This window comes from Lycorma delicatula, chromosome 5 (genome assembly GCF_047948215.1).
Source record: "Lycorma delicatula isolate Av1 chromosome 5, ASM4794821v1, whole genome shotgun sequence".
NCBI lineage: Eukaryota > Metazoa > Arthropoda > Insecta > Hemiptera > Fulgoridae > Lycorma > Lycorma delicatula.
The window spans coordinates 158,510,957-158,533,045 of record NC_134459.1 but is presented as its reverse complement, the minus strand read 5'-3'; the positions used below and the strand labels follow the sequence as shown (position 1 = coordinate 158,533,045).

Here is a 22,089-nt window from a genome sequence, read left to right as displayed (position 1 = left end):
AAAGGTGCTCATGTGCAACCTGTTTGAAGTTAATAAGTGTTGTAAACAAAATTGTTTGAAATGCCCTGTTCAACAATAAAACATGCATGTAAGTAAGTACATTGCTTTGTAAGTACTTTGCTACACCTAAAATATGCTGAATAATGCTGGATGAAAGACTGAAACATTACTACTCTGCTACTAAAGTCACATGCTGATGAATGATAGGAACTCACTGACTACAATTTCAACAATAAAATTTTTATGTATATTGAGTTGGAAAAAATAAAACACAAAGGGAGATTATTGTTACAGATATTAGGTCCCTATAACTGCTGTAAAACAGAAGCAAATGAAGAAAGCATATGTTTCATAATATCAATTATTATTACTCCTTACCTATAAATGGTGGTTGCAAATATCACTCCGTTAAACCAATGAGAAACAGTGCTTCCCCATTGCCCAGGCAGTATATAGGCAAGACTTTCCAAGAAATAAGTTAATATTGCACCTTCAAAAATACGACACAGAAGATATACATATATAAAATTCATCCAAAAAAAAAACTTAACCACAAGAGTTATACAAAATATTTAGGAGAAAGATTAGTAATAAAAGTTTTTTTAAACTTTAAATGTTGTTTAACAAATATTAATACATTACTGTTATTTACTGGAAGTGTATATAGGAGTTCTTAGTATACGTTAAGAATTTCTAAGAATTATGTAATAATATATTAAGAATTAAATAATTCTTTGAGTTTCAAATGATGCTTACTTAAATGGCACACTATGTTTGTAATAGGCTGCTAAAACAAACAGTACCGAAAAAAAAACTGAAATCTACAAAAAAGAGTTTAAAAATTTACAATCTTAAAAACGGATTCTTTCAAAATATTAGACATTATTATTATTATCATCATCACCACCCATTCTTTACTTTGCTTTCTAATGTATTCTTGTAGTGTGCTAACAAAATTAAAAAAAAAATTCATTGTAGCTATGTAATACAATATAAAATGAAATCTTATTGTAAAATTTTCTTAAATCTTAAAAATCTTATTTTTATTTTACACGTTATCTTCTAAGTGGCAACTGAATCATACAATGTATCCAACCACTCAACACAATTAATCCAAGATTTTTTGGTCAAGCATTGAAGTAAGGTTAAGCCACCTTAGAGAACAATTTCATATTTACAAAAAAAAATTATATATTTATATTTAAATGCTCGGGTTAGTGGTATACTTTAGTTGCTAAAGTCCAACTATTAGCAGATTTTCTAAATGTAGTAGATGTTGTTGGCCTAAATCTTTATAACAAACTTTTTTAAGTTTCAACAGCTTTATAATGTTGTGAGACAACAACAAAATACAAATTTAATCTTGAGAATAATCAAATTGAATTAATACAATGAAATATTATTACTAAACGTACAGTACCTGTTATCATAGAACTGTATAATAATGCAGGAAAATAATGATGAAAATATAATACTCTTCCCATAGCCCAGAATGGCACATAATGAAGAGCCCAACCAACAAATAACCAAGCACAGCAGTTTGTCATTCTACTCTTCATATCTATTAAAGAAAAAAAAACAAATGAATTATAAAATAATGGATAAATACATAATTTTTTTAAATGGTAAACATACATTGGGTATAGTATTTAATCAAGTAAATGATGACATTTTCACATCGATTATAAATGTTTAGATATGTAGAGTGATAAAGGAAACAAAGGTTTTTATAAGATACAATTGCATTTAGTTCTAAAATTCTGAAACAACTATTGTAAATTAATAAGTTTAAACAATAAATCATCATTATCAACATTTTAATTGTCTATAAATAAACAGAATGTAATATGATATTTGGACACATATGAAATCATCTGGAGTTCTACTAACTCTGTAGGAGGTAATTCATCTATTAATTCTATAAGAGATAATAATCTTAAATCAATTTCTATAGAAACAAGTGCAAAACCATGAGCAACAAAATGTTAGGCATATCCAAAATATGCAATATGTTCAAGAGCAAATGCTAACTTAATTACACTATATATTAAAATTTATTTTTGATCATAAATATACATAACAAATTTATAATACTATAATCAAAATAATTATAAGGGGAAAAAATGTTAAATTAGATGTAAACATTAAATACCAATAAATTAAGATATGATAATTAATTATATTTAAAAAAATTAATGTTTACCTGAGGCATAAAAAATATAGATGAATGTTTATTTCTTATTTTATTCAAAACCAAAATGTAATGTTTTTATATTGAAAAAAAATTAATGCTACATACTGTTTTTAGGTTTCTTTATAATTTTGTCATCCATAACTGTAAATCATTAGGCCTTCATATTGCCATAACTTACTTTTAGTGATGTGAACACTATACAGATACTGCATCGACTGTTCTTTGCTCATGCAAAATTCATAACTGATCCTTAAGTGGATCAAGTACAAATGTATGGGCTAACTTTTTTGTGAGCTACAGTTTTTGCAATATAACACATAAAATTCAGGAATATTGCCTGTATAACAAGAACAATTTTAATTATAATCCCATTCCTGAACTTTATTTTTAAGTGTACAGCTTACTGGATTTTTTTATAGTAAGGTTAATAATTTAAATCTAGTTACTGAGAAACTGCTAAGTAAATGTAACAATAATTTATAATTTTTTTATATTTCTTAAGACCCTTATTTTTATTTTAATGTTTAGTTTTTAAATGTTAATATAAACAAAAAACGTCCCACAGGACCTATTATGGAAAAAATTACAATTACATAATTTAATACATACAATATTTAATAATAAATGATTTTAAAAATAAATAAATACAGTAATTAAAAATGATACAAGAAAAGACCCATGATAAGAAGAAAAATATATAAATTACCTCTCAAAGGTTCTGGATCAGTATAACCACGTTGATGTCGTACAGCATTAAATATGTAGGTGAAAAAAAATACAACAAGGAATACCAAATTACTCCACCAAATAACTGGATTACCAAGTAAATAAATACGATATGTATTGCCAGAAAAAAATTGACCCTGAAAAATTTAAATTAAAAATAACATAAAAAAAAAATAGGTTCAAGAAAATTTGAATAAAACAATTTATTCATTTCTTAAGAGTAACTCAAGATATTATACGATTTTTTGTAGTAAATTTTATATATGTATTTATGTGATATGTTTACATTTTGAAGGTAAAGAAAGATTATTGTGGTCCTGATAATATATATATATATATATATACACACACTAAATTCTTCATAAATCTTTAAACCTACCAAACCATAAATTTATTCTGGAAAAAAACACTTTTATTTATTTAGTATTATCAGAAAGTAAAGTATTAACTTAATTATTTTTTTAAAACATTAACCTACATTTAACTTTTAAAACTATTTCAAGTTAAATTACCCTAAAATTTATAGGCCACTGCCACGGACGCGATGTAACTTCACCTTCTTTTGGTTTTAATCCAGCATTTCCTTGAAACATGACAGCATGTGACTCAATAAAGCGTTCTAAAAATCCAGGTGCATAGACTTCAAAACTGACATTAGGTACTGCAAAAAATTAAGTCAGTAAATTTAAATTCTTTAAGAAAAATTATCATAATAATAGTTATATATATTACTCTTAAATTTTATAGTGTAAAATTTAAAAGTATAAAAATTTAAAAGACACCTTACCAAAATAAATATTTAGCTGTTACCGCCTGAAATATAATAAAAGGTCAATTAGTTACAAATGAGAATATAAGCCTTTAGAAGATAAAGACTTAGGCACTACACTGTTAGTTTTACAAATAATGAAGAAATAAAAAGAAAACTATTAAAAGTAAATAAAGAAAAAGGAAAAGCTTCTTACTCATAAAAACCTCCTCTTTTGATTCAAAAATATTAAAATTGAATAACTTTTTTTAAGTTTTGGTAGAAGATATAACTATCGATTTAATTTTTTTTAAATCAATGAAATGCAAATATATAAAAATAATAATTATTATTTTAAAAAAATAATGATAAAGATGTACTGTTATTTAAAATTAAAAATAAATCACCAGAATACAATTTAAAATTTAATCCCTCTCAGAGTGTAAAGTTGAAAATTACTCTTACATCACATCTTTTTATTAAATTACATGTTACTTCTTTTTTTATGTAATGAGAAACAAAATTTGTAAACCCTGATTAAGATAATTTGTCTTAAGGTTCCATAAAATGTTCTCCAAAAGTCTCCCCTAATGAGAGAGCAAAAAACTCTTTCCACACTGATAATGCCTTATTTAGAAAAAATAATTTTAAATTAATAGTATTAAAAAAAACTTTAAAAATTAAGTCCCAATTTCAGGAGAGAGTTGTACTTCTTTAAAATTAATTTTTAATAATATTTTTGATATACAATTTTTGGTAAGCTTTATAAGTAAAATTTTCATTAAATTCCAACCTTCTTCAAAATACAGCAGTATCTGTCTTCAATATTTCTCCTCTTTTCATCTATGTTTCCAATATTTTAATAAGTTTAATTTCCTAACACACAAGCTACAATTACATCAAATTTTATAATTTAAGGTTAAATTAGCTGTACCTAAGATGAAATACAAAATAATAATAATAAAAAAATATATAGCAGAAAAAATAAACAAACAGTTGCATATCCCTTGATGGATTTCAGACTGTAGTTGGTATTTCTACAAGCTGGCAAAGGAATTTTTAATTATCTTCTACAACCAAATTTTTAAAAACTGTAAATGTTATTCTTTCTTGAAAATATACATTTCTATGACTGTATGATTTTGGAAATATTATATGGTTTCTATTCAACTTAATAGAAACTATTACATTATCCTAACACTGCTATATATATACTAAACAAAAAGCAATAACCTCCTTGCTGAGTTGTCAACAAGGTCCGATAGGTATGCAAGCTCCAACAGACAAACGAGTCCAAATATATATCTGGAATATATATCAAGATATATCAGGGTATCTGTTCAATTCTTCCGACAGAGTGGCACACGAAATGATCTAACATTTGTTTTGGCAATAATTGTTTAGATTAATAAATTACTAATGTGTTTCATGCTGGCAGAAGTAACAACAGTTTATGAATACCAGTTTAACACGCTGTTTGTGTATCGTTCCAAGATGGCTGACAAAGCAAGAATGATTGTTTAACAGTGCATAATGACTGTGTTGTTTTTAATGAAACAAAATATGTGGTGCTTATACAAAGACTGTTTTTTGCACATTCTCAAGCTCGGTGGTTGCCCTCATTTAAAACAATATGTAGACTTGATGAAAACTTTAACAGTGACAGTTCAATATTTGAGAATAAGAGTGAACAGCCTGCCAATGTTCATTTTCCACAGAATGTCGAAGCTGTCAGAGCAGCATTGCTGAGGAGCTCAAGCAAATCAACAAGAAAAGTAACAGCAAAACTTGGGATTTCTTAGCGATCTGTGCAGCGAATTTTAAAAACTAATTTGTATTTGTATCTGTATAAAATAGTGGTGTTCCCGAAATTTTTGAAAAATTGACAACAAACATCAAAGAATGGCATTCACTGAAGAGGCTGTGAACTGAGATGTATTGTTGAACAATGTTTGGTTTTCAAATGAGGCACATTTTCAGCTAGACGGGGATTGTTAATAAACAAAATCTATGTTTTAGGACTTCTGAAAATCCACACATGCTTCATGAAAAGGTGCATCATACTCCAAGAATTACAGTACGGGCCACTATCTCAGGTCATGGGGTAATAGGGCCATTCTTTTATGAACAGACGGCGAACAGTGAACATTATCTAAACATACTACATAAAAATTTTGTTCCTCAGCTTCTTGCAAAAGGGTTTTGATTAGAAAACAAGTGGTTCATGTAGGATGGAGCCAGACTACACATAGCTAATGTTGTTTTAGACTTTCTGCATGAAACTTTTAACACAAATGTCATTTCAAACCAATATCCTAATCATTTCGTGTAAGGACAGAACTCCCCCCCCCCCTGAACAGTCCTGATTTGAATCCGTGTGATTATTTTCCTTGAGGATTTCTAAAGGAATAGATTTGTCCTAAACATCCTTGTACAGTGATGGAACTGCGAGTGCTGATCATTGAGGCATGCTACAAAATAACTGAAGATATGTGTCGTTGAATTATTGACAATATAGCAGTTCATGTTGAAGAAGTTGCTAGACGTGACAGTACTCATATTGAACATGTGATAAGCAAAACATAATCTCCAGGTATGCAGTAAACATGTTGTATTTTACTTTCCTGTATTGCGGTTCAAATAAATATTTCTTCACAAAACTAAATGTTGGATCATTTTGTGCACCACCCTATATCTGGAATTATAAATAATTTATTTTTTATTAGCTCAAAAATATATTTCCTTAAATATACTCATATATATTTAATATTTTATGAAAAATAAACCAGCAAAACACAGTAATTTTTCTTGCATCTTCAATTCATATTAAATTCTATAGCAACTACATTAAAAATATTCTTTTTATGATTTTTTCATTTTATTCAAAATTAAGTTTTCTATTGTCAAATTTTTAACAATATTATGAGAGTGTACATGTGATTTTGTTGTCTAGTACTAGAATAATTTAATCTTTAAAAAATAGTATTTTCCTTTGCACTATTGTCATTACTTTGCCAATTGTAAGATTGTATTTTTATTATGTTTTTACTTAAATCATCATCTTAGAATGTGATCTGGTGGTTCATCAGTTTATATTTATAAATGCAATATTCCTTGATTATATTCATTTTTTTTATAATTATTAAAAATCTCCAAAATATCTACACTATTTTTGCAATCTGTAATACTATGTTTGGTTTTGAAGTAGCTGCTGCTGAGCTACATCATTAGATACACCTCTTTTTTGTTTTTGAATGCTGTGTAATGTTCTGCAAATTTTTAAAAATGATCTACTGGTTTTACCAATATAAATATTATTAGATTCATTGCATTTAATTTTGTATAATTCTCTTAATTCCTCTACATTATTTTTATTATTATTATAATGTGATTATTTGGTTAACATGCTTTTTTAAATTATTTTTATCATATATGTATGTTAATAATTTTTTTTAACATAAAGAGATTATTAATCTCTGTGTTATCTCTTAGCTGTTATATCTTGGTATTTTTTTATTCTGCTTTTTATAAAATTTTCCTAAAATTTCATACTGAAACCATTAAATATTGCTATTTGTTTTATTTCATATATCTTTTTTGAGTTTAGTTTATTTTTTCATTGTTTAATAAATTGCTCTAAATATCATGCTTTTAAATGTATTAATTTTTTGACCATGGGTGATTAAAATTTAAATGTATTGTAATATTATTTGTTGTGGGTTTTCTATAAACTGCTGTTTCTACATTATTGTTTATGTTTATTTTGATTTCAATATCTAAAAAATGTATTTTTTTGTTATTATTTTATTTCACATGTAAGTTTTAAAACCTTATTGTAATTGTTAAGTTTATTTTAAATGAACAAATGTTCATTATTTATGCACTGGTGTTTTCTGGTCTTTCATTTGATCTATTTTTTATTATTAACTTTAATAGAATTTAAAATAATATTATAAACAATATAATATTTTAAACAAAAATAAAAAATGATGACCTACCAGATCACATTCGAAGATGATAATTTAATTAAAAACATAACAAAAATACAATCTAACAGTTGGCAATGATGACAACAGAACAAAGGAGAATGCTGTGTTTAAAGATTAAATTATTCCAGTACTGGGCAACATAATTACATGTACATTCATAATATCATTCAAAATTTCATAATAGAAAACATAATTTCCAATAAAATGAAATATCGTTAAAAGAACATAATAGATATAGAATTTTATACCAACTATAGAAATAAATATAAAATTTAATACAAAGTTATAGTGACTTTGGATCTGTGTAATGATTTTATCATGCAATGAAGGGCGATGGTTTTTATATAATATTAACAGAAATTTTGTTAACAAAATTTTATAAATGAAATCAGCTTCATCACTAATCAAAGCAAAAACACGTTGTGCTGCAGTCTTCTATATAGTTAAAAATGCTCAGTGGGGAGTATTATTTGTTTGTTTAATTCTATTTCATTATATTAATGTATTTCTATCTAAACAAGTGAGTGTAAAACCTTTTTAATATTTTTATTAGTATTATTTTTAATATATGTATTTTATTTTAATAACATTGAAATTATTTTATATTTATAACAATGGATTTGATATAGTATTATCTTTAACATATTAAGATATTGGAACCAACATACTAAGGTGAATAAGAATAATAAAAAATAAGAGAAGCAATCATGGACTACTTGAAAAGGAATACAAATATAAAAATAAAAACATGTATCTTTTCAGTAACTAACTCGGTTAACAGTAAAAAAAATACAAGGATGCCAAGCCACCATTACTTTATGTACTAAGTACGACAATAAACTGCACTCATTAAAAGTGAATGTTTTAAAGGGTTAATTACATATATTACTTAGTTTTATTTATTTTCTACTGAATTATGGTATAGTAGTTTGCATTAATTATTCTGACAATCAAATGTGTTTTCTAAAAAAATAAAATTCATAATTACCATCAGATTATGAGCCAGGAAACTTTATAAACTAAGTTTTTAGCAACTTGGGCGGCTACCTCTACCACTATTTATGTATATAATTATGGAATGTATGTCAAAAATAAGTAATACTTTACTTATTAAGTAAATACTTTATGAAAATACACAGTTTTATCTGAGTATAAGATTACACAAAAAAATTTCTAGATAGCTGAAAAGTTATCTAATAAAAGGTTAACTGAAAAGATTCTATCAAACTCTGGAATTTAAAAAACTTCTATTTGATTTTTCGGTTGAAAATTGTAATTATTTTGTGTTTGACAGACTCTTCCTCTCAATCAACTTAGTTTGTCTTAGGAGATAGTTGAAGATGCTAATACCATTTAAAGGAATTTGTAAAGTTTATGATTAAGAAATAATTTATATGGCAACCAGAAAAGCCTTTGAAATATGTTGTTAAAGTGGTATGTTGAAAATTAAGTGGGTTGATAAAATACAAAATGAAGAGGTCTTAATAAAAATAAGAGGAGAGAAATTTTTTCAGAATCTTGTGAAGAGCTGAATTAGGTTGATGGGCCATATATTAAGAAAATATTCAAGTTTAATTTGTTTGCTAATAAAGAGATTGTGAAAAGAAAAAGTTGTAGAGAAACACAAAAATTGAACATATAAAACATTAAAATTAAACATATAATTTAGGACACAAGGGCAGAAAGGATGTAGTAGTTGTGTTGAAATTAAAAGATTAGCACAGAACGGAGGGAATGGAGATTAGCATCAACCTAGTCTACCTGGTTGATTAAAAAATGGTCGACTGATAAAAGAAAAAAATAAAAGAAGATAAAAGAAGTATCTTTAACGTAATCTCATGGGAAAAATTTTCAAATATTTAAGGTGGTCTTAATGGCATTGCATTGTTACCATTACACTTATAAAAATAAAAATTGTTCCAGACACAATATTTTTTTTCCAGACACAATTGATGTGCTTCCCACATAATGAATTGTGGTGAAATCTAGATAAAAATAAATAAAATGCAAAATATACATCAACATATATTTAAAAATGCTTATCCTAATATACACAAACTTTGTGCTTAAAATTTTTACTTTTTGAACTTTGAAATCGGTAAAATAATCGAGGGACCAAAAATCTGATGTAGGTCAATTTTTACCACAATACTTTCCCATATGAAAATACTGAACTAGGAAGGTAAAAAAAGGATAAAACAACAATAATAAAAGACAAAATTAGTTAAGGGCTTACACTTTGGAAACATGTTGTCTTCAACATTCCATACAGCATTCTTATCTCTTAAATTAGGATTACAAGTCACTTCTTGCTGTTCATATGCCCTAAAGAAAAAAAAAAAACCTTTACAGTCTGAACAAAAAATTTCCAGATTTCCTGTAACTTATCAAGGAGATGATGCAATTTACATAAAAAGTAATTCATGATATTACTTATTATGAAGAGACAATCAAATAACTGATTAAAAATTACAAAACCATTCAATTTATGTAAATATTTGTCACCTCAAAGCCAATCTCATTTCTGAAATTCTACCATTATACAAAAAATAGGCAGTAATTAAGTAGGTATCAGCCACATTAAAAGATAGGGACTAGTTACTTTTGACCCGAACAGCATTATTATTTATTAAAATTTTATTTGAAGAACAACAAGAAAAGTCATTCTGAACTAACACTACCGCAATAACATCATATTCAAAACTGTTATTTACAGGCACATTGGCATGCTGGTAAAATAAAAATATACATTATAAAATATCCCTAAGATGTTTTTTCAGTAATTATTCAGACATATTTTAGAGGTATATGGCTCATGATAATAATATACTCATAGCTAATTCATTAAATTATTTTCAGAAACAGCTTACAGAAATGAAATGTAAATCCAAAAAGCTGACCTTCAATTCAAGCAATAAAAATTTAACCCAAAGTTTTGAAAAATAAATCTTGAAGTATATTTTCTTCTTCAATAATAAATACTTTATTTTTGAGATTAGAGATCACATTTTATTTTTTAATTTACTGCTTACTGTTACATATAAATAGGCTAATACAACAAGCAAACATAAACTGTTGGATCACAATTTAAATTTGACAAAATATGAAGGTTGTTTGATAATTAAAAGGACAAATAACTTTAAATTATAAATTAACAAATAGTTTATTTAAAAAATATAAAATTACCAATTTCAAAAACCCAAGACATTAATAAAATAAAGTAAAACATTAAAAATAATAAAAAAATTAAATTTAAGATTTTAAAAGTTTATATGACATTTATGGCTCAAAACCTTTAGGGGAACATGACAAATATTACCTATGAAAGAACTAAGTTGACAGCTGCAATAGGTACTGAGAGAACTGTGAACATACATTGCAAAGGTGAAATACACCTTATTTTGTTTCACTACGATCAGGGGTTAATGATAAAAACTAAGGCTATTTTCAACATAATCCCTCGCTACATTTAGGCACTTGTCACATCTTTCTATGAGTTTTATCCCAGTAGTAAAGAGAATTGTACTCCTTGGTGTCTGAACCATGAAATCAGAATTGAAATTACTTCCGAACCCAACTTTTTAATAGTTTTTAATGTATTTTGGGCAGCGTAGAGGCAGGCTTTTAAATTTACACACAATACTTGAGTTATTAATACACTAAAACTATTTTTAAGCACTTTCATTTATTGAAATTTTAGATGATGTCAGGTTTGAACCAAAGTATATTCAGATTCATATATATGATCTGTAACAATTTATCCAAGTGGTTCAAAGCTTTCAAAAAAGTGATCAACGCTCACTTAATTTAGCAATTTACATTTATTCATATTACTAATAATTACACTAGATATCATTGCAGGGAAGAATACTTTGTTTTCAAAGAAGAAAGTGAAACTCTCCTCATCAGACACATAGTATGAGGAAAGGATTGCCAATAACAGTTCTTGAGGGAATATTGGAGAAAGGAATTGTTGAAGGGAGCAGAAGTCACAGCTTGCAACTACGCAAAGAGAAATGTATCAAGAGAAGAGAATCTGAATTTGGAACACAAATAAATGGAAAGAATAGTGATGCCTAGGACCTACCACATGATATGAGAAGAGAAAAATTAGAATAAATCATTTTTTGAATTTTTATGTAAAAAATTACATTACAAAACATGAAGGAAAAGAATTTTAGTTTTAAAACAATAAAACCATTTAGCGCTGCAACAGAATATTATAATTTAGCTTATTCATCAAAGGAAAGCAATTGCATTTAAGTAATAGAAAAACAGATTACTTTCACAGTTATCCTTTAGTTTTTTGCGATATTCACAATACAAAAAATAAATTTTCAAATACCAAGATTATTCCAATATGTTCATTTATTTCACTCAGTCCTTCATGAATTTTTCTCCAGCTATTTTCAATTGTAATTTAGAAAGAGCATAGAGTTACTGATTAATCATCAGCCACTGAAAATGGTTCACATGTACTCAATTTAAATCTCAAACCGGAATTAGCCAATTCTGAAATCCACCAGTACATAAGGGTTTAATAATATATGAATTTATTTATAGCAACTAGCTTGATTATCCTTCTAGTCATCACTCATTAATTTAAGAAGGAAAAATTCTGAAACATATACCTAGCAAACTGTTTAAAATTGTAATTTAATTCTTGTCACAAGAAATTTTCATCTAACATGAAGAAATCATCTAAAAAAATACTATCTCCTAATTTGTTTCAATTTTGTATGAAATGAAAACACAAGGTTTACCCTAAAATTAACTTCAAATGAGATTTTGTTAAATAGAATAGTGAAATAAATCAGTTAGTTAAATTAAGCAATTAGAATTATAAAATAACTAGTTAAAATCACATTATGATAACACAATAGCCATCAGCAATCTGTAATAAAATCAATCTATAATCTGTAAACTTACCTGGTACTCATTTTATTGAATATATCCAAGTGAAATAAAGCAGCACTTGGATTCAAAAAATTGAACAAAATATTCATGATAAACATGCCATTTTACAAATTACTGAACTTTCAAATGAAATTCCTCAAATTTTGGGAATGACTATAGGACTGGAAAAGACAGACTGGGTTTCCAAAATCTCTGTATTCCTGATCAATATCAGCAAAATTCAAAGAAAAATATTGACTTTTACATTCTCTTAGTTCAATAGCCCAGACTTTGAGTCAAATTCTGTTCACCTCTTCACCGAGATGAAAGTTTAGCTGGCTATCCCGTATTTTGAAATAAGAAGTTCATTTCAAATTAAACGTCTGATACCCTGTTTTTCTTTGATGATGGTCAGCAAAAGCTATTATTGAGATGTGACAAATACCTGAATATTTGTAGTAATTGCCCAGATAAGTGATATAGGTAGGAAGATGATTTACATATAATAAAGATTTTTCTTGCATTTTTATTTTTTTATCAGTCGACTCAATTATTAGTCAGTTTTGAAATAACCCTCATGTTAACATAAAAACAATCTATAGATGAAGTTTAAGTTTCATTTACTACAATTGTGACAACTTTCCCAGCAATTAGAATACTTAGCCAAGTCTCAGGTTCAGCCAATAACTTTTTATTTTACCTTCATATCTAGTATCTAGTTACCTTCATACCTACTCTGTAAGCACATGTCAAGATACTTAACTTTACTTGCTTAGGATAAAATTCATAACATGTTTTTTTAAATACCATTTTACTGAAACAGATATGAAAAAATATACTACTTAGCAATAAAAACATAAAGCTAAATCATTTAAACACCATGTACCATTTTGGAAGTTGCTTGTTTGTAGTAGTGAGTACACAATGTTGTAAAACATGTATCAATTTCAGCTTGCTTTTAACTGTGTGAACAATATCACCTTCTTCACCACCAATTATCTGTACTTTCCAAACGTCATTTGAGTCACCAAGTCCACCCTGTAACAAATTTTATTCATTAACACATTAATGCAACTATTTAAATCAAAATGTGACTCTAGCATCACACAAATTTTAATTTTCACTATTCTTTAATTTAATCATTCATTAAACTACCAAAAGCAATAAATATAAAAAATATTTTACCTAACTCAATCTTGGAATAGATGTTTTGGAGATACCTCCATCTTCAGCTTTATGTATAGTTATTAAAACATTTTGTCATAAAATATTATTTAAAAACATCTTAGTTTTGTCAAGATTCAGTTTATATAAAAATTTGAATTAATTCCCGAGGTTAAATTATTTGCTCTTTACTAATATCAAAAATCTCCCACATACTCAATTTTTGTAAATTCATTAATTTATAATACTTTTAATATCTGCAAATACAATATTTTTTTATAAATTTTCTATTGTCTTATTATTAAAATTAAATTACAATATTCTACATAATACATATGCTACATTACCATTATTTTTTACGCATAAAATTCTCTCACATGTTCATTAACCTGTGTTTTAATTTATTTATTCATCTTCCAAACATATAAGAGGAATGTTCAATAATTAATGAGACACATTATTATTTATTCAATGACAATGAAACAAGTACTACTTTTCAACATAATCTCCGCTAAATTTAGACACCTGTTCCATTTTTCTGTGAGCTTTCTTATTCCAGTAGTAAAAAACTATTCACCTTATACACATTCTTTAAATCTGGGCCATGTAAATACTCTTTGAGATCAAACAAAAAGAATTTGATGGTGTGAAATCAGGACTGTAAGGTGACGTAGCAATACCTCCTCACCCAACTTCTGAAAAGCTTCTAATATCTTTTGGGTGGTATGGAGGATGAGTATTATTGTGCAGAAGATTATACCTTTTGAGAGAAAACCAGGATGTTTCCTCCTTATTGCGGGTCTCACTTTACTTTCTAGCATGTCAGAATAGTATTTGCTATTAATTGTATGTTGTTCTTCTAAATAATAGTAATAAATTAGGTCTTTATAGTCCCAAATACACCATTACCATCACTTTACTGACTGAAGTTAGGTTTTAAATATTTTCCTGACAAGTGAACTCAGATGTTTCTATTCTATACTCTGGTGTTTGGATTCCAGTTCAAAACTATGAAGTTTTATCATGGTTTATATGATCTAAAAAAGCATTTCTTCTGCTGAAAACCATAGTTTAAGTTCTGTATAAATATGAATTTGGATGATTTTGAGTTGACTGTCACCTCGAACATGTTTTGCAGTAAATCAGCTTATCATAGATAGTAGAATGGACAATGTTATTAATGTTCACACTGCAAATTTCAGCAACTTCCCAATTTAAGATATTGATGCGATTTTGCAAAGTGTCATTTGAAACTTCCACTGACTTCCCTCTACAATGAATATCTGTTAAATTTGTTCTCCCTGATTTAAATTATTTAATCCACTTATAAAAATTTGTACAGTTATTACAATTTTTACCGTACTTTTTTTAATAACTATGAGTCAATTTCAGCTGGTTTTACAGCTTCAGAAAATAAAATCTTATCATAGCATGCTGTCATTCCATGGTACATGTTTCAAGAAAAGCTGATATTTTTTTTAAATAAACAAAAGGGGTTGTAATAAAGGAAATTCTTTTTAATCAGCCCATATTTACTATTATCAGATTCAACTTTAATGCCAGACAGTTTTAATCTATTCTACTAAATAGTTTTTACGGTTTGCCATTTGTCTCTTTAATTATTGAACAACCATCATGCAATTCATGTATTTACAGTGTAAATACTACATATAAGGGAACTGAAGTTGTCAGTAACTCTAATGTTCTGCTAATTAGATTAAGGTGAAACATTTCTTACCTTAAACAACTACTTATTAAATAGTAAATAAGTACTACTTCATTAAATAATTGATTTTACTACTTAATTAAATAGTAAATTAATAAGTATATAATTACTACATGTAATATTAATAATTATGTATTATATACATTGAAGTAAAACAGTTACACCAACGCAGTAATATTTTTTTAATGCTTCTACAACATCACTGCTATATTGTAACCATTTTTCTTTAATTCAACAGATAGTATAATTATAAATCCTTTTTTTCACGGAATACTTTTTAAAAATATTAATAAATAAGATATTTTCAAAAATGACAGTTACATAACTTTGGCCAGCTAGTCTAAATAGATTTTTATTTTGTTTTTATTATTGATTTTAATTATGACTTTTAATTTTATTTTATTAATGACTTCATATTTTTTATAAATGCAATTTTCAATTTAAAATTTTTGAATTTAAAAAAAATTTATTTTTATTTCTGTTTTGATTTTTTGGAAAAGAATCTTTTAACAATTTTAAATTTTAAATCTCATATATAGTATAGGATTTTTAATTTTAATGCGTAGTTTGGACCAAAATATTAGAAAAATTATATAGAGCAACTGATGATGCGAGGAACTCACCAAAAGCACTCTTGCTTGGATTATGAAATAAGGTAGGTGTCATCCTAGTTTATCTTATTAATTCTGTACTTGGGTTGATCAGATTAATATAATAAATAAGAATATTAAAAACAATTATTAGTTCCATAAAGTTTATAAAGTTACTTTGGTAAGTTTTTTACTGGAATATTAGTTCATAATCCACATCTTTAACTGTAAGTACGTGCATAATATCATCCAATGTTTTTGTTGCTCGATACTTCTTTGTCATTTTTATGTTAACCATTCTGTTGTTTTATCTTTATTATTAAAAATGTAGTAAATTTAGGTTCTTTTATTACTTTTTAATTGTAATAACCTACGGAGTAAATTTAGCAGGAACATTATCTAGTTGAATATGTAAACATCTTTTTCTTAAATAAGCAGCAAAAAAGATTAAGTGAGAATAACAGGAAAAATAAATGAATAAATACTAACCTCACCGTACCCAGTGACTTGATAATGTTTCTTTGTAACAGGTGCATGTTCTTTATGTGAATGTAAATTACGTTTTGTTGGAACATGCTCAAGAATTATAAAATCACCATGACGCACAAACTCAATATCAGTATCATTATTACTATTATTAGTATTATTATTACTGCTACTACTACTACTACTGTTATTTTCTTCTTCGCTCTTTTTAATGTACTTCTTAATTAACCATTTATTATTATCATCTTTATGAGTATAAGTCGTTATCTAAAAATAAATAAAAAACTCATTAAAAAAATACATCTGATTAATGGATTAAATCAAATTACAATGCGTAAAAAAAAATTGATATATATATAAAATTTTTTTATACATATATAAAAACAATTAATACCAAACTGTGATTAAATTTTTTATCTTGTAAGTTCAGTACAGAAAGAAATAGATTTATCATAACATAACTTACATCTTTATAAAAAGAAAACGTCTTAACATTAACATTGTCTTCTTTTTCTTTCAGAAAGTTCACATTATTATCTTATAGATAATACAGTAGATGTGCTTATTAGAATCACTTTTGTACATAATAAAAGTGAGTCGGTAAAGCAACTGATTCAATTAAGTGTCAAAGGTCAATCTCTTGTATGCTACAAAGATTTCAGTTATTCTGTAATTCCAAGGCATTATTTTGTTTTTTTTAAAATCACAGAACTATTCTGGTCTTCCTCTGCGTAATTCAACATTTTCCTATAGAGCTGATAGCATATCGGTTATTTCTTGTAACGATGGTGCTTGCAGCCAAACTTCCTGTTTCTTCAATCTCATCCTCTTCCAGCCCTTCATTCATAATTTCTGAAACAATTTCATCATCACTAACAGGAATGTCTTCGTCAATAAAGATCCAATGATTATTATTATCTATCATCCACATCTTCCAATGAACTTATCGACACAGCGTCATCGAATACAATAAATCCAGCTTTTTTGAACGGTTTCAATTTTTAATCCACTCCAAGCTTTGCATAAGATAAGAGGAGCATCTAGAAGTGCAATCTTTATCAATCATTCATAGTCTTCTCACAGACAGATTCACCTATCACTTGAATTATTATCCTCTTCATATTTTTTCTACATAAAACTTTTTACAATTGCCTGGGTTTTTACAATTGCCTGATCTAAGGGGTGTATTAATGCCGTTGTATTCAATGGCAAAAAAATAATAATTCTAGCTTTTTAAGTTATAACTCACTAATGAATGAGCTGTACAACTGTCCAAAAGTAGAGCTATTTTTCTTTCTATCTAATCTATCAGTGTATACAATATTGCAAGGCCTCATCAACTTTTAATTTACATTTAATGCATGATATTTTATTACTACTTATTACTAAAATTGTTATTTAATTTTCTTAATTGATTAACTAAATAAAATATTTTTTTAATATCTTATTTGATCTTAGTAATTTTTTAATATAAGGTGATTATCAGGAACATTTTAAACAATGCTAGAAACCTCCAGCATATTGCCAGTAATTTACTAATTTTCCTTTTTACCACTTTTTAAAACTAAAGCAAATAGTATATACTTCAAAATTTGTTGGCAACCCCTTATTAATGGATCAGTTCACCAAGCTCTGGTTTTCATAATTATTTATCTTGAATTAGGGTTTAAAAAAAGCATAAATTCCACGTGTTCTACCCTTACATTTAACATTTTTTAACTCTCTCCGCACTTCCAGCCTAACAAAAAACCATAGATATTGGATACTTCCCAAAAAGAAACCAATTATGAACTAATAAGTGTATTACTAGCTACGTATGAACTACTAAGTGTGAACTTACTACTTATGAACTAATAAGTGTGAGTACCAGCAAAGACTGGTACTTTTCGTATGTATTACAGAACTCACTTATAACTTAAAATGTAAAATAACAATCTGGGCAAGTCATAAAGGAATTTTTTTCCATCTTTTAAAAATATTTTTAATATGGATCTATAAAGAAATCTTTACAGATCAAAAAATGTTTTATATAAATATGTGCATGCTGCTCAAAACCATAAGCAAATAAAAAAAAAAGATTAAAAAACTGAATACTTATTTTTTAATTTAAGTTAACTAAGCCATACCATTAAGCCCTCAGTCTATAAAATAATTTAAAAAAAGTTTCATTCTAACTGGTTCAAATATTCTTTGGGTGTTTATGGCAATGCATTAAGTAATCAAAAGAAGCTTAAAGTTTTCCTGATATCTGGATGACCTAATCAAACTTGTAAAAATTGTAACAATCAGATTATTCTGAGCCTGTACAGGTAAATTTAAATAATATTCAATAAGATTTATGCAAATCAATTTAGCTACAACTTTCTTTTTGAAGTTGTATAATTTCATGTAAAACCATCATAAAATATGTTCAAACTGATCCTTTTAGATTTACATGAAAATTTTAAATTACTATATCAAAATATGAAATTTCAAGTTCCTAATTTGATTACACATTAATATAATAACATACACTGAAATTCTTTATTTTCTTTCATCTTTGCTTCTAGCAGTTTACAATAAACATATAAAATTAAACTTCCATAATAAAATAAGGCTATGTAATATAACATATATATATATAAAGCTATGTAATATGTGTAACAAATGCATAGCAATTATGGATAATCCAGAATAGTTAATATCTCTGCAAATGCAAGCTAAAACATACAGAAAAATTTTCCTTACTTCTAGGTACATTTTCCAAGCTGAATGTTTGTGAAACTCAATTTATTTCTTTTCAAAAAGTAATACATAAATAAATGTATGTCACATTTTTATAACTACATGGACGCACACGCACATACACACATATATGTACACCTCACATGAAAGGGTATTTCCTCAGCTTTAAAATTAACTTAAATTTAAATAGTCCACACAGAACAGGATAAAATCACTTTCAAAGGTATAAAATTAAAAATTCCTCACTTTTAAAAATTTTAATAACTCATAAAACATTAAACAGTCAAGTTATAGCTTGAAATTACATAGTACTATTTTATATTGTAATTTAAATTGTTGTTACTAATTTTTACACATAAGAAAATTAGGTTGGATACTGTTTTTTCGTATGTAATGACAAAAGTTCATTTATGAATTTCATTTGATTAATAAAATACATCTACAAACCTGTTGTTGACGAGCACCAACACCTTCTGGATAAAGATGCCAATGTGAATGCAAATAACCCCCACCAGTACGATGATTTTTTAATGTAATAATTGCACCATATGCAACATCTGAAATAAGACATATTGAAGTCAATTAATATCTTCTCTTAAAATGCATTAACCAAGAAAAATAGTTTAAATACATAATCTCCACTATTATATAAAGAAGAAGAGAGTTTTTGATTGTTTGGGATAAACCAAAAAATCAGTCACCCAATCAATCGCAACCAAAACTGAAGTTTTTAGATATATTATTTCATCTCAATAAATCTCTATTTTTGAAATATATATATATGTTACACTACAGATTTGCTGGTTGAAGCACAAACATTAATGAATTGTATTAATGATCTATGAGTCTCTATATAGAATTACAGTTCAGAGCTGGGTTTTAAATGAATGATTTGAATCAATCGAATGAATAATATTATAAAAATAATAAAATTAAATTTACTTAAAATATTAAATAAATTTAAAAAAATGTTTGTTTAACAATAATGGGCTTCCCATGGGGACTGCATGTGAGGCTAGAGTGGTGAAGTATGCGAGCAACTCATGGGAGGCTAGACCAATCATCACCATCAACTGGTAACAAATGGCGTGCCCATGGCGCTGTTTTGGGAGGTGAAATGAGGCACTCTTATAATATATCTGCAAACAATCGTCTAATTTTCAAAATTCAAACAGAGTATTTTTTAGTAGGTTGAAGACTAATTTTGCATGTATCAGGTACACTCTCGATTTAACAGATCACAGTTATTTGGAAATGTTATCCAAAAATTATTTATTACAACGTGTAAATAATACATTATGGTGCTGGACTTCTCATTCGGGCCAATGGCTTCTCAATCTCAGGTAATACAAGTAACCATATAGCACAGGTGAAGTTATAACAGGGTAAGCATTTTATAGGGTTTGAGGCAAATGGCATACGGACCGAGACCTGGTTTCTGTCGGCGGGGGTTGGGAACGGCATAGCCGGGCTTTGCCCTCATCGGCGTGAATTAGAGGCAGGCAAGAAAAGATCTAGTATCGGGGCGGTTGACCTGCAGTGCCGGGTGTAAAACCGGTGGGCGGGAAGACCGCCTTAGAGTCAAAAGACACGTCTCTGGGCCGAGTATACTTAATTGGATGTCCGGCCCAAGGATGTAGGGGGGAAAAAAAAAGCATTTTATAAAATAAATAGTAGATAGCTTCAACAGTTAGTTTTTATCTAACCTTGTGAACACATGGTGTCATTTTTCTGCATTCCACTTATTTTAAAATCACTGAATAAATCAGTGAATACACAGCACAAAATGCAAAATAATACAAAAATACATAACCAACAGTGACCACTTATATCCAAAATTATCCATATTAAAATTTATTCACAATATTTTCTGAAAACTTCATTAAAATTATTAATCTAGATGACAAAAAGACAAAGAGAATTTTTTACCCAGTTTGCATATACCACAATAAAATGGAATGTTATCCATTATTTTTACTTTCTGAATTATTTTTTTTTAAATTACGCAAACTATACTTCAACATATTTTTTTAAAAAATATTATACATTGACCAATCTTCAACATGAATTTAGAAAATTTTTCTATACTGATACATGGATTTAACCAATTTCCATTAAATATTTTAAATAAGAGGTAAAAGAAATTCCTTTTTTTTGCTTTTTGCTATTTCAGTAAAGCTTAGTTTATCAAGTCTACCAGAGCAGTGTTTTTGGGCCCTTGCACCTCTCAATATTTATAAATGAGTTTCAAATCATTTATAAAAATCATAGCATTCATTGTTAAACTCTTCATTAATAATGGAATTGTATCTATATCAGAAGATAAGAAAATCTTTCATTGGTAATTCAAAAAATTATTCATTATTGAATGAATTGTCAAGTATGCTTGTAAAGTGGATTAAATATTGCTATTGCATGGAAAATATTCCCATTAATGGTAACAGAATTTCTATTGCCCATTACGTAAAATTTTTGGGGATCTTTTTAAATGACAAATTTTCATGGAATGACCATACCGATTTCTTTGCAATATCATCAAACCAATTTTTTTTTGCTTTGAAACATTTTACTCAGTTTCTAAGGTTAATTTCATTATTAAAAATTTATTATGGCTATATGTACTTACTGTCAAGAAAATCAAAAACAAAAACACTCGCTTCATACTCACAAAAAATAACTCACAACACAAAAAACATTTTTAACACTAAAGGGCACAAAGATCGGAACATATGAAAAAGTACTGGGAGGACTGTAAGGCCTAAACAGTCCCAACTTGACTTGGATAAAGGACTGATTAAAGTAATCCTATGTGATTATAAAAGATAATAATAATACTTACTGTCTGA

The 22,089-nt window shown here is 27.1% G+C and overlaps 1 protein-coding gene across 1 annotated transcript in view; it reads right to left on the bottom strand.

Annotated features, from left to right (window-relative positions):
• Nucleotides 1–22,089, bottom strand: part of tw (Protein O-mannosyl-transferase 2) — an 83,546-nt gene that overhangs the window by 5,443 nt on the left and 56,014 nt on the right. The window contains exons 10-17 of the mRNA XM_075367397.1: nucleotides 19,691–19,800; nucleotides 16,523–16,786; nucleotides 13,440–13,591; nucleotides 9,894–9,982; nucleotides 3,433–3,581; nucleotides 2,901–3,057; nucleotides 1,421–1,561; nucleotides 379–490 (exon numbers count right to left, since the gene is read on the bottom strand). Coding sequence (XP_075223512.1) covers nucleotides 379–490; nucleotides 1,421–1,561; nucleotides 2,901–3,057; nucleotides 3,433–3,581; nucleotides 9,894–9,982; nucleotides 13,440–13,591; nucleotides 16,523–16,786; nucleotides 19,691–19,800 — 1,174 coding nt within the window. The remainder of the gene's footprint in view (nucleotides 1–378; nucleotides 491–1,420; nucleotides 1,562–2,900; nucleotides 3,058–3,432; nucleotides 3,582–9,893; nucleotides 9,983–13,439; nucleotides 13,592–16,522; nucleotides 16,787–19,690; nucleotides 19,801–22,089) is intronic.